The 13,754-nt window shown below is 34.3% G+C and overlaps 1 protein-coding gene across 5 annotated transcripts in view; it reads right to left on the reverse strand.

Moving 5' to 3' along the window:
- Nucleotides 1–4,137: 4,137 nt before the first annotated feature.
- The window catches only part of LOC128187335 (puratrophin-1-like), a 40,170-nt gene continuing 30,553 nt past the window's right edge, over nucleotides 4,138–13,754 (reverse strand). For all 5 annotated transcript variants that reach the window (XM_052857741.1, XM_052857740.1, XM_052857745.1 and 2 more), the window contains 12 exons: nucleotides 11,863–12,057; nucleotides 10,254–11,128; nucleotides 9,199–9,360; nucleotides 8,594–8,843; nucleotides 8,005–8,238; nucleotides 7,287–7,364; nucleotides 6,983–7,156; nucleotides 6,446–6,623; nucleotides 6,207–6,326; nucleotides 5,641–5,820; nucleotides 5,243–5,379; nucleotides 4,138–5,087 (listed from right to left, as the gene is read on the reverse strand). In XM_052857741.1, coding sequence (XP_052713701.1) covers nucleotides 5,082–5,087; nucleotides 5,243–5,379; nucleotides 5,641–5,820; nucleotides 6,207–6,326; nucleotides 6,446–6,623; nucleotides 6,983–7,156; nucleotides 7,287–7,364; nucleotides 8,005–8,238; nucleotides 8,594–8,843; nucleotides 9,199–9,360; nucleotides 10,254–11,128; nucleotides 11,863–12,057 — 2,589 coding nt within the window. In that variant the 3' untranslated portion in view covers nucleotides 4,138–5,081. The remainder of the gene's footprint in view (nucleotides 5,088–5,242; nucleotides 5,380–5,640; nucleotides 5,821–6,206; nucleotides 6,327–6,445; nucleotides 6,624–6,982; nucleotides 7,157–7,286; nucleotides 7,365–8,004; nucleotides 8,239–8,593; nucleotides 8,844–9,198; nucleotides 9,361–10,253; nucleotides 11,129–11,862; nucleotides 12,058–13,754) is intronic.

Genomic DNA, 13,754 nt, shown 5'->3' on the forward strand with positions numbered 1-13,754 from the left:
TTAATGACTTATGTCAACTTAAGTTGTTAGATGACGCAGATATAAATTTAAAGATAAAATAAATTGGTAAAATGGATGTATATAATGAATCTGACCCAATTGCTGTTAGTGACAGACGAGTTCCGCCGCTATACGTGTGTCGATTTTTTCGCATTTTTAAAACCATTCCTTCATGTGGCAATTGTCTTGGAACAGTGTAGTTGGTTTCTCGAATAAATCGATGAACAATAGATTTATAAAATTAAAGAAAAATAAAGAAAAAAATATATATAAAACTGTTGACAGTTTGCATACGCCAAATTTGATGTCATATTAATTTTTAAGACAAGGGGGTGGGGTCAAAATTTAGGTAGCCAACGTTTGGATCAGGCCATTTAGATCAGAGAAGGCCATGCCATAAAACTGGATTCTCTCTCTCTCTCTCTCTCTCTCTCTCTCTCTCTCTCTCTCTCTCTCTCTCTCTCTCTCTCTCTCTCTCTCTCTCTCTCTCTCTCAGTATCACATTTACACAAGGAATATATAGTAAGTGCATAGAGAAGTTAGAAGGAGATTTAAAGTTGGGGCCAGATTTTAGAGCATTGGTAAACTAATTAACAAAATCACAAACGTCGTAATTCGTGTAGGCTCGTGCAAATATATACTACATGCAACTCAATTGACATTGTATGCATGTGTTACAATCAAAGATTTATAAATTTAACAATAGATTGTTTAAAAATCTTAATGTTTCATATATGATGAATATATGATAAATACAATAAAATGTTTTCCTTGGTTTTTAATAAGATATAAAGAAAGCAAGCTTTGCAGATAAAGTATTCAAATCGCGTCAGACCCACTTTCCTTTCATTGAAAAATTCTGAACAAGCCTCTAATATGGGGTGACAGTAAACTGCATGTTTTCTGATCCAAATGGATGCATGTACCAAGACGGAAGGAGCGTGTGCTGGTTTTCAGTTCAAGGACAGTCACCAAGATGTGAAATTTATTGCATCTCGGATTCTAAATGCACATAAACTACTGTACACCAACTTTTATTCGCGACAACTTTATTTCGCGATTTACCTCCGATAAGCTGGTTCGCGACAACTAATGTTCGCGACCAAGTCTCCAGACCAGTCTTGTTATAACAACAAATGGTTCGCGGCGAGAAATATTCGCGACGACGATGTCTTAAATACAAGTATACTTTAAAAATAATAAAATGCTTTCTTTTGGTAGGTTATTTGGGTGTTTACATTTACTGAGCATGATTCCATCTATTTCTTACGGAAACTTAGCGTTAATTCATAGCTCTATAGAAACTACAGGACTGAAATCTACACGCTCCGTGCAGGACTGAAACTACACGTCCCGTTTATCGATTGGTCGGAACCTACAACGATCTAAGAAAAGTCACTGCACGAAATAATCATGATGATTTTAGACTCAAATTCGTATAGGAGACGATCTGGTTGTTTATTTTAGCTTACATACCGATCTAGTTAAATCTAACTTGCAGTCAATTTATCATTTTATATTAAAAGAAAGATGTAAATGAAAAATGACAATATCAAACTGTCAATCATCTCAAAAATCTATAAAGCGATCATTGCAGACAAAAAATTACACTTCAGTAATCATTTCAGGAAAGTAATTTCTGTTTAGGGCCCATATTCTTAAAAATAATGCAATTCACATGGGTCACAAATATAATACATGAACATACATGTATTAAGTCCCCATTTTATATCTAAATATTTACATCTACCAAGTATGATTCCCTATGGTGTCTTCCCACTTAGCTAAAATTCTAAATATTTTATGGGTGACTGATTTTAGCTAAGTGGGAATGGTGAACATGTAAGGGTGTCAAAGAACAAAAAAAATTAATTACAGGTGAATTATAGTCTGTTCAATTATTGACCTTAAGTTAGTGCAAATATCCTTGGGTGGATTGAAGCTTATCTTACCGATAGACAATTAACAAAGAGTGAATTTAGAAGGTTTTTCATCTACTTATAAAACTACACATGCTGGTATAATTGTTATTTAATTAGAAAATCTTAAATGTTTATGTATTACATAGTCTCTTTATACCATTGTAAAGTGGTTTTAAGATTGAAAATGAATCTGGGATACCACAAGGGTCACTCAGTATCAGTGCTTGACCCTTTTTTGTTTTGGATATATATTAATGATACTGCTGATAGCAAATAGAATAACATAAGATTATTTTCTGATGATACATTACCCCTGTTTCCTTTTGTTGATTCCCTATACTTCTCACAGAAATCCATAGTCAATTCATAGCTCTAAAAAAACAGCCAGACTGAAATCTATCGTTTATCGGTTGGTCGAAATCTACAGCGGCTGAAACTGACAGGACTGAAATCGACACAGCCTGTTTATCGATTGGTCGAAACCTACAGCGACCTAAGAAAAATCACGGACTGCACGAAATAATCAGATCGACTCAAAGTCTCACAGGAGACGATTTAGCTGTTTCTTTTAGCTAGCATACTTAGTACATCAACAGTTATTTAGTTAATTTTACTTACTTTTTATAATTCATTAATTAGTTAAAAGAAAGATGTAGATATTAACAATAAAATGCGGGTTATGAAGGTAGCGATCTTTGCAGAAAAAATTACATAACCTGACAACGCGGATTATGTATTATTTCTGCAATGTCGCCACCTTCATATCCCGAATGAATCACCAAAGAAAGCATTTTATTGTTTAAGGTATTTCACTCCTCATGTTTTGATTTCATTGCGCAGATGTTCACTATATTTTAAAGGAATATGATTTTATTAATTTAAACCTCACAGATAGATCATCATTTCATAATTACACAACATTCATAAAGAAAATCCATTTGAATTCAAGAATCAAACAAGTTTTTAGGGGAATTATTTTCTCGAAAAAAGCAATTTGATGAATTTTTAATATACTTTTCTTTTTATTATACTTTATTCATTATTTACATTTTTAACATTTGACAGGTTTGTGACATGTTCTATAGGTCCTGTGTGACTTGTACAAAACTAAATTTTGAGAGAGTGATGGACGTTTAGCATAAAAAAAATGCAAATCTACAGAAAATGTCTGATTTGGAAGCCAAATTTTGAGAGAATTTTACCTTTGAAGCCAAATATCTAAAATTTGACATCACTGACCCTCCATGTTTTATTATGTCAAAATGATACTGAATACATATCGAGGCAAACTGGATTAATCTTATAAAATTCTTGATATTCAAAATGTTTTTATTTCAAATTAAATTGTAACTATTAAAGAAATTGTTTATTTTATGTGCAAAAAGGTCACAAAAATTTATGCAGCTTCACACAAATTTTTCTCGTAATCCTTCTAATTAAGTGTGACAATTGTGCATAATTAAAAACAATACTGACAACAAATCCAAATCAGGCTGAAATCACATTTTAGGTGCAAAAAAGGTCAAAATAAATTGGCCATAACTTAGAGGGATGAACACTGCCCTCCCATTACCATTGTATTTTTTTAGGTGTGTTTTATCTACAGATTTCAATGATATACTTCTTAAGAAATTCTTGATGCAAGAAAATTGAGGAGTGGGATACCTTAAATGGTTATTGCATGATTGACATATTTGTATTTCAGGTGCCAACCTCCTTAATAATTTCACACTTTCTAACCTCAAATTCATATTGTAGTCCCTTTTCTTTCACGAGTTTCAGTTTAGACAACTTAATATATATCATATACAGTATATGTCAGGTTTTATATTTAAAAAATGACCATGTTATTTTTAAAAAGTGTTTATTGAAAGAAAGTTAGACCCCCATTTACCGGGTATTTACCTTTACTTTTGTCTTTTTAAAAGTCTTCCGGATTAATAATTTCATGTTAATGGTTAGACTATACAGATCATTTGGAATCTCTATTAGCCAGTGACTGGATAGTTTACTATGAGTAGACCCCACCTTCATTTAATCGGAGTTTGTCACATACTTCCCAAAGTCCAAGCTCTTGTTAAAATGATTCTAAAGGGCTTGCAAGGAAGTCGAACAAGAACAAAAAGTTCATAATTATTTTGCCCAACATATTCAATTACAAAACTTTCAATCTTAACATGCAGAATTGTCTTCTTTGAATAAAACAAAAACCAAATTCAAATTTTGACATATTTAATACTCATCAATTAAATGTACAGTGATTATTTGGCATTTGAAGTATTATCGACTGATAATCAGCATTATAGAATGACAAAATGTACAGTTACAATAAATAACAACAAATGTACAACTGCCTCAAGGAAAAAAAATCTAAATTTGGTCTCTTGAATAGAAACCCACAGTAATGATGATGAAAAAAAAAGAATAAATATGGATGAGGTAGAAATATACGAGTGAAATTCTTTTGATCCTGTTGTTAACTTTGTTTACACAAATAGAGAAAAAAAATAAAATGCTGAAAACAGATCTACACAACCTTAACATGTAAAGAAGACACAAAGACAATTAGCACCATATCCAGCAGTAACAATCCTTTGGTACAGAATGGATTCTATTTCATTTTTACAACATTCATAAATCTTTGAGTCAATGTTTAAGCACTCAAAAGCATTTCCTTCAGTTTCAAAATCCATACTCCTTGGAGCAAATGTAGTCTCTTGAGTCCAATTCTCAATTGTTATTCAAACTTTTTGTTTCCAAGTTTGGTTCACCCTTTTATCTCGAAATTGATATCCCTTGAAAACCGACAAAAGGAAGAACCTCATGGAACAGGCGGGCATGTCTTACAACTGAGCTTACAACAAAGTTGTAAATATTTACACCTTTTTAATATCACTTATTATAATGCAAAAAATTATATAACAATTTACTCACATTTATACACACATGTATTTTACCAGTACTAAGTTGAAGCATTTGTTAGTTTATGAAAAAAAGAGCATTTGGTTGTACATGTACTACTAAGTTGTAAGTTCTTTTGCAAAAGCGATGCCCAGGATTATTTTACTCCTGTGGTAATTGAGGATTCCGAATGGCAGTAGTCTTTGTTGTACTGTAAGTCTATTTACTTTCTCATCACAGCTGCCCACTAGTAATCAATCAAACCTGCGGAACAAATCATTGAAAAATAGTTAAAAGATTCCAAAGTCAACAACTTTAAAAAAACTTCATTACAGGTAATTAAAGCACTATTTTGAAAATATATAATGGTACTTGTAGTAAACTCCGGCATTTAATTTAGACTTTATCAGCTAACTTACATCTGTGCTAATTGTATCACTAAACAGATTGGACTCGTTGATTGCAGGTTGCCGTGTAAATGCAATGCCTCTTTCTGATTGGTCGTATCTGATCCCATGGTCCTCGCCCGAAGAAATGTCTGTTCCAATACCACTCTCTAAAAAAAAAGAAAAAAAGAAAAAAGATTTTGCATTGAACTAGAAAATTGAAAAGTATAAAAACATTGGTTTCATGACAGGAGTCTATTCATCCAACCTCCCCATTGTATATGAATTACTACTATAATCTCAAAGAATCTTAATTTTGTTCATGCCCATGCTGCAACTACCATATATTTTGTACAACATCATGAAAATGTACAAAAGCATACTTAAGATATTGAATATAAAGACAAGAATAGCAGGTGCCCTGGCTTTACCATTGGAGAGATAGTTGGTGGTTCTTGAGGTGTCCGTGGGTAGGTGGTGGGGGTGGAAGGCCCCCGAGTGACTGCTGCTAGAGGAGGAGGTACTACTGATGGAGATAATGGAGTGGGGGCGCTTGTTGTTCTGATACATGTGATCAAATGATGATACAGCTATGGAATTCCTTGTACGAGCTGTAAATAAATGTGAGCATGCAGTCAATAAATATGTATACATGTATTTATATAAACATAAAATGAAGTAAAGGCAATACAGAATATAAACACATGTACATGTATACATGTATAGATTTTTTTTACATGCATGATAAGGCAATTGTCATGCCAAAAAGTATTTTATATTTCTTTAGTTATATACATATATATATTTTTTTCTATTATAGATTTATATAATCATTGTACATCACATTATTAAATGTCCAACATATCATGTTAAAGGGTGTAGATGCAAGAATTGTGATGAAATTACAGTAGTTATTTTCATAATAATATTATATTCAACATGATAGTTATGCAGTAGCAAATGAAGAGAATGCACAAAATTATTTTCAAATACATACACTGGAAGTTGCCAGATGCCACATTGATAAAGCGGTCATTTATCTGGTTGGCACTGGGTTTGATTTCTAAACAGGGTTTGTTTCCAATTCCCATTGTGGCCATCTCAGACATGTGCTTTTCTGCAAGAAAAATTTACCAAGTTTAAAGACCTTATCTTTACATTTTCTAACAAAGTTTATTAATTCCTATTAAATCTCCTCAAGAAAGTATCACATGTTATAACAAGTTCATAACCCACCTCTGTTTGTGATGGCTTGGTTCCACAGGACACGTGAGATTTCCTTCACCCAGTGATGACGAATGTCCGAGCTTTGTGCTTGTAAAATGTAGCTTTCCCCCTTTGATCTCTTACGGAACCAGATCTCAAACTTGTATCCAGTGTCCCCATAACTCTCTGTCAGCCCTACTTCGGCCATCTGTAAAATATATGACATTCAATTTTAACTCCTGAATTTACAGTACTTCCTATATGCACCATGCTTAATTCTATGCAAATAATTTATGACCTGTTCCAAAAGTAGCTAACTAACAAATAAACTTCTATAGGTGAATAAAACAAATGCTTTATATTTTGAGAAAACCTAAAAATCTGAAAAATATATCAGAATTGTCTTTGCACCAAACAAAGTTGTATAAATATTCTTGCTTCAACAAAAATGGCTAATTCAATTTGCTAAAAGAATTTGCAAACTCTGAATTTCCTTAATGTGAATTGTCTTCATAGTATAAAAAGGAGTTTATTCTATGACTTTTTGCCAAGAAAAAAGTTGCGTACCTTTAAGGAGAATTTGTAGAAATAGCTGTCTGGTCCCCCGCTGCGGCCTCTCCTTGTCTTACTGAACAGGATCAGATCCTCGAACAAGAACACGTGACGCAGAGACTTCCTCCTGCCCTGCCACACAATGAACTCGTCCTGTCGCAGTAACCTCCCTTGTTCTTGTAAATTGACCTATCAATCAGGCAACGGTGAAGTTATTTTAATGATACATGCATTTTTATTCATTATAATGAAAATTTGAAATAGTCATGCTTTAAAAAGAGATTTTTGAATGAGATATGAATTCTTCCACATTTCTTACATCACAGTCACGAAGAGAATCCATTGCTAGAAGATCGTTGCCATGGCGAAGTTGGAACTTGACCATTTGTTCAGCTGCCTGTTTACAAAAATAAAAGATGGATGGTTTGAAAAAATACCAGTGTTCTGTACAACATGCATTTCAAATAACCCCTCTGAATGTAGTACATAAAAACACATTTCCTGTATTTTTATCAACTTCTTCTACTGGTGTTAATTTAACCTTTGCTCTGCTGTATTGATATATTGTCAAAGAAACCAAATCTTGAAAGAGCAATTGCCTTTAAAAACTGATTTACTTTTAAAAATAGCATCAGTTGATCACAAAAAAAATTCAATAATATTATTTTAAAAAACATGCAGAAAACCTTGTGGGACAACTCAACAGACAGATGTCAGACATAAGTACAGACAAATATTACAAAAACTGTAAATTTAAAATTAACAGCTTGTAAAATAACTTCAGATAACTTTTCCAAGGTGTTAATGACAATAACAATCAGACAAAAAAGACTTCCTCCTGTTAACTAAAATCTTTTCAAGACCCAGATGTAAAAGTCTCTAAAGGTTACCTAAAAATTCAGGTGAAAATAGATTTGCTCATATTTAATAACTACAGTATAAACCTGTCAAGACCCCGCTGTACAGGTCTCTACAGTTGAGATTTCTTTATGACTTCAATCATTTCAAGACCATCATGCAAAGGCCTCGGAACTCACCCGAAGATCCTGATACTCCTGGTCCGTGGGGGGACACTCCTTCATGATCTGTTTCAGCAGCAGGGCGTATTTACCCATCCTCTGTACCGGCTTTAGCAGGTAGCTGCCCAGGTCCATTTTGTCCCCCAACTTGGCTTGCTTGTCCTTGAAAAAAACTTTTCCGTACTCTGCCATCAACATGTCTGACTTTGGCTTGTTCTTGTTATAGAGGGCATAGAGGTAAAATTGGGACTCCTGTTGGAAAGAAAAGAAGTCTCTGAAAAGGTCTCTCTAAGTACAAAATGATTCGACGATTCTTTTGGGATATCTTGCAGCAAAAATCAAATTTTTGATAACAAGGTATGCTTAATTTCAGTTTATTTAAACTTAATTTCAGTTTATTTAAACTAACAAAATTAAGGCAGCAATCTAAGGGTTAAATTCTACTGGAATTCTTAAAAAACATTTTTTTGTCAGAACAATTGTGGAAAGCAATTCAATTTTTTTTTAAAGTCCATTATCAGAGATGCAGTAAAACATTAGAAAAGAGGTTCTCAGTACTGGTAATTATAACACTGTCCATTAAATGACAAATAAAAGACAGACTTACATGCATGAGAAAGTAATGAGAAATCTGGAACGGGTTCCTCTCACATCTCTCCACCTCCCTCAGGAAGTACTGACGGTGGAACTGATAGATCTTCTCAATGTTCCCAAAGATGATGCTGCCCTTCCCCCGCAGGGCCTGAGGTACATCTGGGCGCTGGAGCTCAGGGATGTAGTTCTCTATGACATACTGCAGAGACAGGACATAGTCCCTCTCTGTCTGTACCATCTCCCGCATGATGTGGGTCAGTGTTCTGTAGTACAACATAAAGAGGTTAAATTTCACTTTGAACTTAACAATGTAAATCATCTCTTATCTGCATGAGAGAGTTGCAACAATTTCTTTTAGGAATAAAATATATCAATATTGTCTTAATTTTTTAAAGATTTTTAAACATAGACTGATTTCATGAAAATTTCTCATTACAAACCATTTTATCATTAGTCAATCATGAAAATAACGTCATTGCCAGTGAAAATCAGGTTACAGTCAGTCATGATCTAAACACCTTATTAAAATGTTGAGACATTATAAGCCTACACCAAAGTTTGGTTGTTTAATATAGAATTAGGGGCATAGCTTTTCATAGGTACATAAAAGTTTCACACCTTTTACTCTTTTCTGCATTGGACAGCTTAAGTTCTGATACTGCTGGCATGGATGTAAGATGTGTGTTGACAGGGACAGGGGTCCATTCCCGAGGGAGTGGGGGAAGAGGTGGAGGATTGTCCTCCCCTGGGGCTTGATTCTCCGTCTCCTCCTCTGGAAGGCTACAAAATGAATTCAACCTTAATGAAAGACAAAACTTGAGAATGTCTTAATAATTAATGCAACCTTGAAATGCGAAACACAAACTCAAAAAATGCCTAAGAAAAAACAATTTACAGTAGGTAAACCGTCTTGGAATACAATCCTTATACATAAACAAGCTAGCTATCACTTGGGGATAATAAAGAACCACTTTGGCCAAAAGTGAATGCTAATACATGTAACAAGACATGCAGAGAATCTTCAGTTCAGTGGCTAAATAATGGTATTATGATAACAAATTTTGCTCTTGGTATCTAGATCAATAAAAAATATCCTGTTCCAGCAGAGTACAAGAAGTTCATGTTTTGGCTTTATGATTGGAATAATCAACATATTTATATTAGATTTCGGTCAGTTTATAGCTGATTTGATTTGCAGTGATAAAATCAGCAATAACTTGTGAAATACCATAAAGAAATCACACTAAACTGCTTGTAGATTGATATTCTAAGGATTTTCTGATGAACATGCCACATAAAATCTCCCAAAGAATACTTTCATCAGATTGTAAATCAATTTTCCGTTCAGACCTCCAGTGCTTCTCCTTGCCAAGAAAATGACCTATTTAATATGGAAACTACGCTCTTAAAAAAATTACCATTTTTTTTGGTGTTTTTTGTTTTATGATTTTTTTTTCAGATAATAAGTGCATTACAGGAAAAATACAGCACTTTTCCATCTTACTCTCTATTACTACAAGCTTTACCTCACAAAAAACCTTTAAAAACAAATACTTCACATTACTTTGAATTATTTTTTGAAAAATCTTCTGAATATTTGGGGCAAAAAATAATCAAGTTTTCGAAAGAGATTTCCATTGAAAAAAGAAGAAGAAAAAGAGCCATCAACTAACCTGGACAAGCTGTCAGAACTGGCAGTGATCAAACTGATGGGCCGTGGATCCTGACTTTTACTCCACACTTGGTGGTTCCGGTCCATTGACTGGTCCTCCTCCTCCATAATAATGTTGCCTGGTGAGGGAACAGTGGGAACGCGCTTGAGGACCTTTTTCTGGGGTCTGTGGTAGGGCAGACTTGAGGTAGAGTTAATGGGTGACACAGAGTGGAGGGGTTGGGGTTTGAAGTCATGGCTGGGGGAGGCACTGGCCATGTCACTTCCTGTATCGGTGAGGTCCTCCCGCGAGGACCCATGGCGGGATTCAATGAGGGACTTGGGTAGGGCTGTTACAATACGGTCAGACATGTCTTGAGTGTAAAAATCTTCCCTTGGTAACTGAGACCGTAGGAAACGATCCGACATACTTTTGCGTAGTTCGGGGTGGGGTCTCACTACCCTTAAAGGAGTACTGGAGGACTGGGGCTCCCACACTGACTCCTGGGGACTGGGAAATCTCCTGGAACTCACAACACTAGATGCTGGGGATTGTTCACGGCTCAAGGATTTCATGCTATCCGGGGGACTAGTCTCTTGCTGTTCTACTTCAAGTTTCTCTCTTGCCCTTTTGAGTGTACACTGCCGTAACATTAGCAGTTTTTGTGTTTCATCACATCGTTCTTTGGCCACGCGACACTGTTCCAATAATTTGTTGCTGTGAAGTTTTTCTGCCAGATCAAACATGCAAGTGAATGTTTCTGGTTTCATTACTGGGTGATCACGTAAATACAAATCCAGACTTCTTAGTAACTTATCCAATCCGTTCAATGTTTCACAGTGTTCCATTTTCATACTTGCCACATATTTCATAGCATCTAAGGCCCACTCGTAAGTCTGAAAATCAAGGTGATAATTACTTATGATGTAAATGACAAATGAAATTATCATCCATTCACATTGATGGAAATTCCATTATTACATGTACCGGTAAATGGTAATCCTGTGTGTCAATCATATCAGTCTAAGGCACATGTACACGTTTATGCACACGTTTATGCACACGTTTATGTACACGCTAAGAAAATTATGTGTATTTATTTCAAAATTTTTTGATGCTGTCTGCTCCTCTTAGTTGTTTTCCTATTATGATCCTTTATACTAAAATCTAACATAAGTAGTGATTCTATAGTCTGTTCTTTTTTTTTTTAATTTATATTTTTTCCCTGTATGAAAATGTACCTGTTTGTCTGTACCTCTGACGATTTGTATTTGTATGTATTATATACCGGTATATGTTCCTCTTGTACCAAATTATTTGGTTTGAGTGAATAAACTGAACTTGAACTTGAACTTGTCTGCATGTTACAACAATTATAAAAGCAATACATGTACAATTACGGTTACCAGGAAAATATTTTTAAAATATCAGTATTCACACTTGAAGAAAAACTTCCCACAATACCCAGTAAACTTTTGTTAAAAGTGTTATCAAATTAAAATATAAATAAATCATAAGACGCAAAAACTTTCATTCACATCAATTCACATTTTAATACAAAGTCTTTGACTGACCATGTACATCAAATCAATACTTTTCATCCTCTATTTTCCACACCACAGACACTCACCTTATCCAACAGCTGGTAACACTTGGCGGTGCGCTCGATCTGTTCCCGTGTGTCCTCCAGTTTGGACGTGAAGGACTGGAGGTGCTTCTTGAGAGTCCGAGCCAGCTCCTTGTATCCAGTGGCTTCCTCGAAGTTCCCGGACTGAGCGAGCATGCTGGCCTCGTCCAGCAGATCGTTGCCCTTCTCTATGTGTGTCTGAAATCAATAGAGAAAAATATTCATGAAAAATGGTAGATTCTTCATTTGAGAGAGTTAGATCTTCAATTTGTATAGAACTGCTTTTTATTTTTCCCTTTTCAAACAACTGTGTTTATTACCGAAGGATGTAGAGTCTCTTTTGAAAATTTAAACTTAAGACTTTCATAAATTCCTAATTATCACTTGGCAATAAATTAACACAAATGTCTTTGTAATTTATGAACACCTGTAGTAATATGCCTAAATTGCTAATCAATTTAGCTATCTCTTAATAATTTAAGATTGATTTTAGTTTATTTTACAAATTACTTTGAATTATTACATTCATTTTTAAAAACATTTTTTATTTTAAGATTTTTATTGAAAGTGTTTTATGGATCAAATAGAATTTAAACAATTTTTAATAAGAATTTCTAATTACCGTAAATAATATCTAATTTCAATGCTTTCAATATGTTTTTAAAAATGAATCATAGTAATAAAAATTTATTCACAAGTATGTAACATTTGTAAGAGAAATTCATATTGAATAATTGAATTTTTCTTACAAATGTTATGTCAGGTTTTAGAAATTAATGACAAAAATGAAGAATTCAAAATACTAATGTCAAGCATTTTAACATTTGAGAGAGAGAGAGAGAGAGAGAGAGAGAGAGAGAGAGAGAGAGAGAGAGAGAGAGAGAGAGAGAAAGAGAGAGAGAGAGTCTTACCATCCCAAATAATAAAATCCTAAATTTACACAACAGTAGTGGGAGAAAATTGAAAGACCTTTTAAATTTCTTTGTTATCCAACGCACATGAATTTTTCCCATGACTTTTTTTTGTTAATCAGTTCCAAATCAGAAACAAAACTGTTAATCAGTTCCAGTGAAGAAACAAAACAACAAATACTTGTAATGAAGTTTGGTAACAAATACTCATAAAATCCAACTGAGTTTGAGAATCACCAGAAATACACCTCTCTGTGTGCTGCTAACTCCCTAGTGACTAATGCCTGTACAATTGCTGTGCAGCTCTGAGCAGCTCAGATCCTCTATTCATGAAAACATCACAAACTTATGAAAGTCTTTAAGCCTATTATGTTTATCAAGATGATAATCAAAAACAGATGGAATCAAGATAAAACATTAAACATCATACGTCCTCCACCCCATTGAAATTAGCACAATCGGAGGCTTGGATTTGCCACCAGAGGGCAGTCTTGTCAGAGGGGTGGGGTGTGATGCAGACATCTCTGTGACCTCATGCTGGGGCCTCCAAAACATAAGTAGCTGAGGAGATAATTCCAGTGAAAACACAAGATCAAGATGTGCCAGAATCTCCACAAGATTAGTTTTTGCTCAATGGCTGTGCCATAACTGTTTATTTTTCTTATGTAAACTCAACTTGATTTCTGATGCAACAAAAAGATGCTCATGCTGACACATCACCCCATCACCCCCCCCCCCCCACCACCACCACCACCACCAATAAAAAAACACTAACAATTTCATAAGAAATTCAAATGCATCAAAAATAAACTTCATTAAGAATTAATTTCATTGAACTATTTTAATTGTCTATTGTTTGTGGTTACTACTTAATACCAGAAGTACAAAATCTCCAAAATTAGGCAAATATTATTTCTCTGGACCACCTACTGTGTCACAGTTACTTACATACAAACTGAAGTGAACCTACAGTCTGCACAGTAC

Source organism: Crassostrea angulata, chromosome 6, assembly GCF_025612915.1.
Source record: "Crassostrea angulata isolate pt1a10 chromosome 6, ASM2561291v2, whole genome shotgun sequence".
In the NCBI taxonomy this organism is placed as follows: Eukaryota; Metazoa; Mollusca; class Bivalvia; order Ostreida; family Ostreidae; genus Magallana; species Magallana angulata.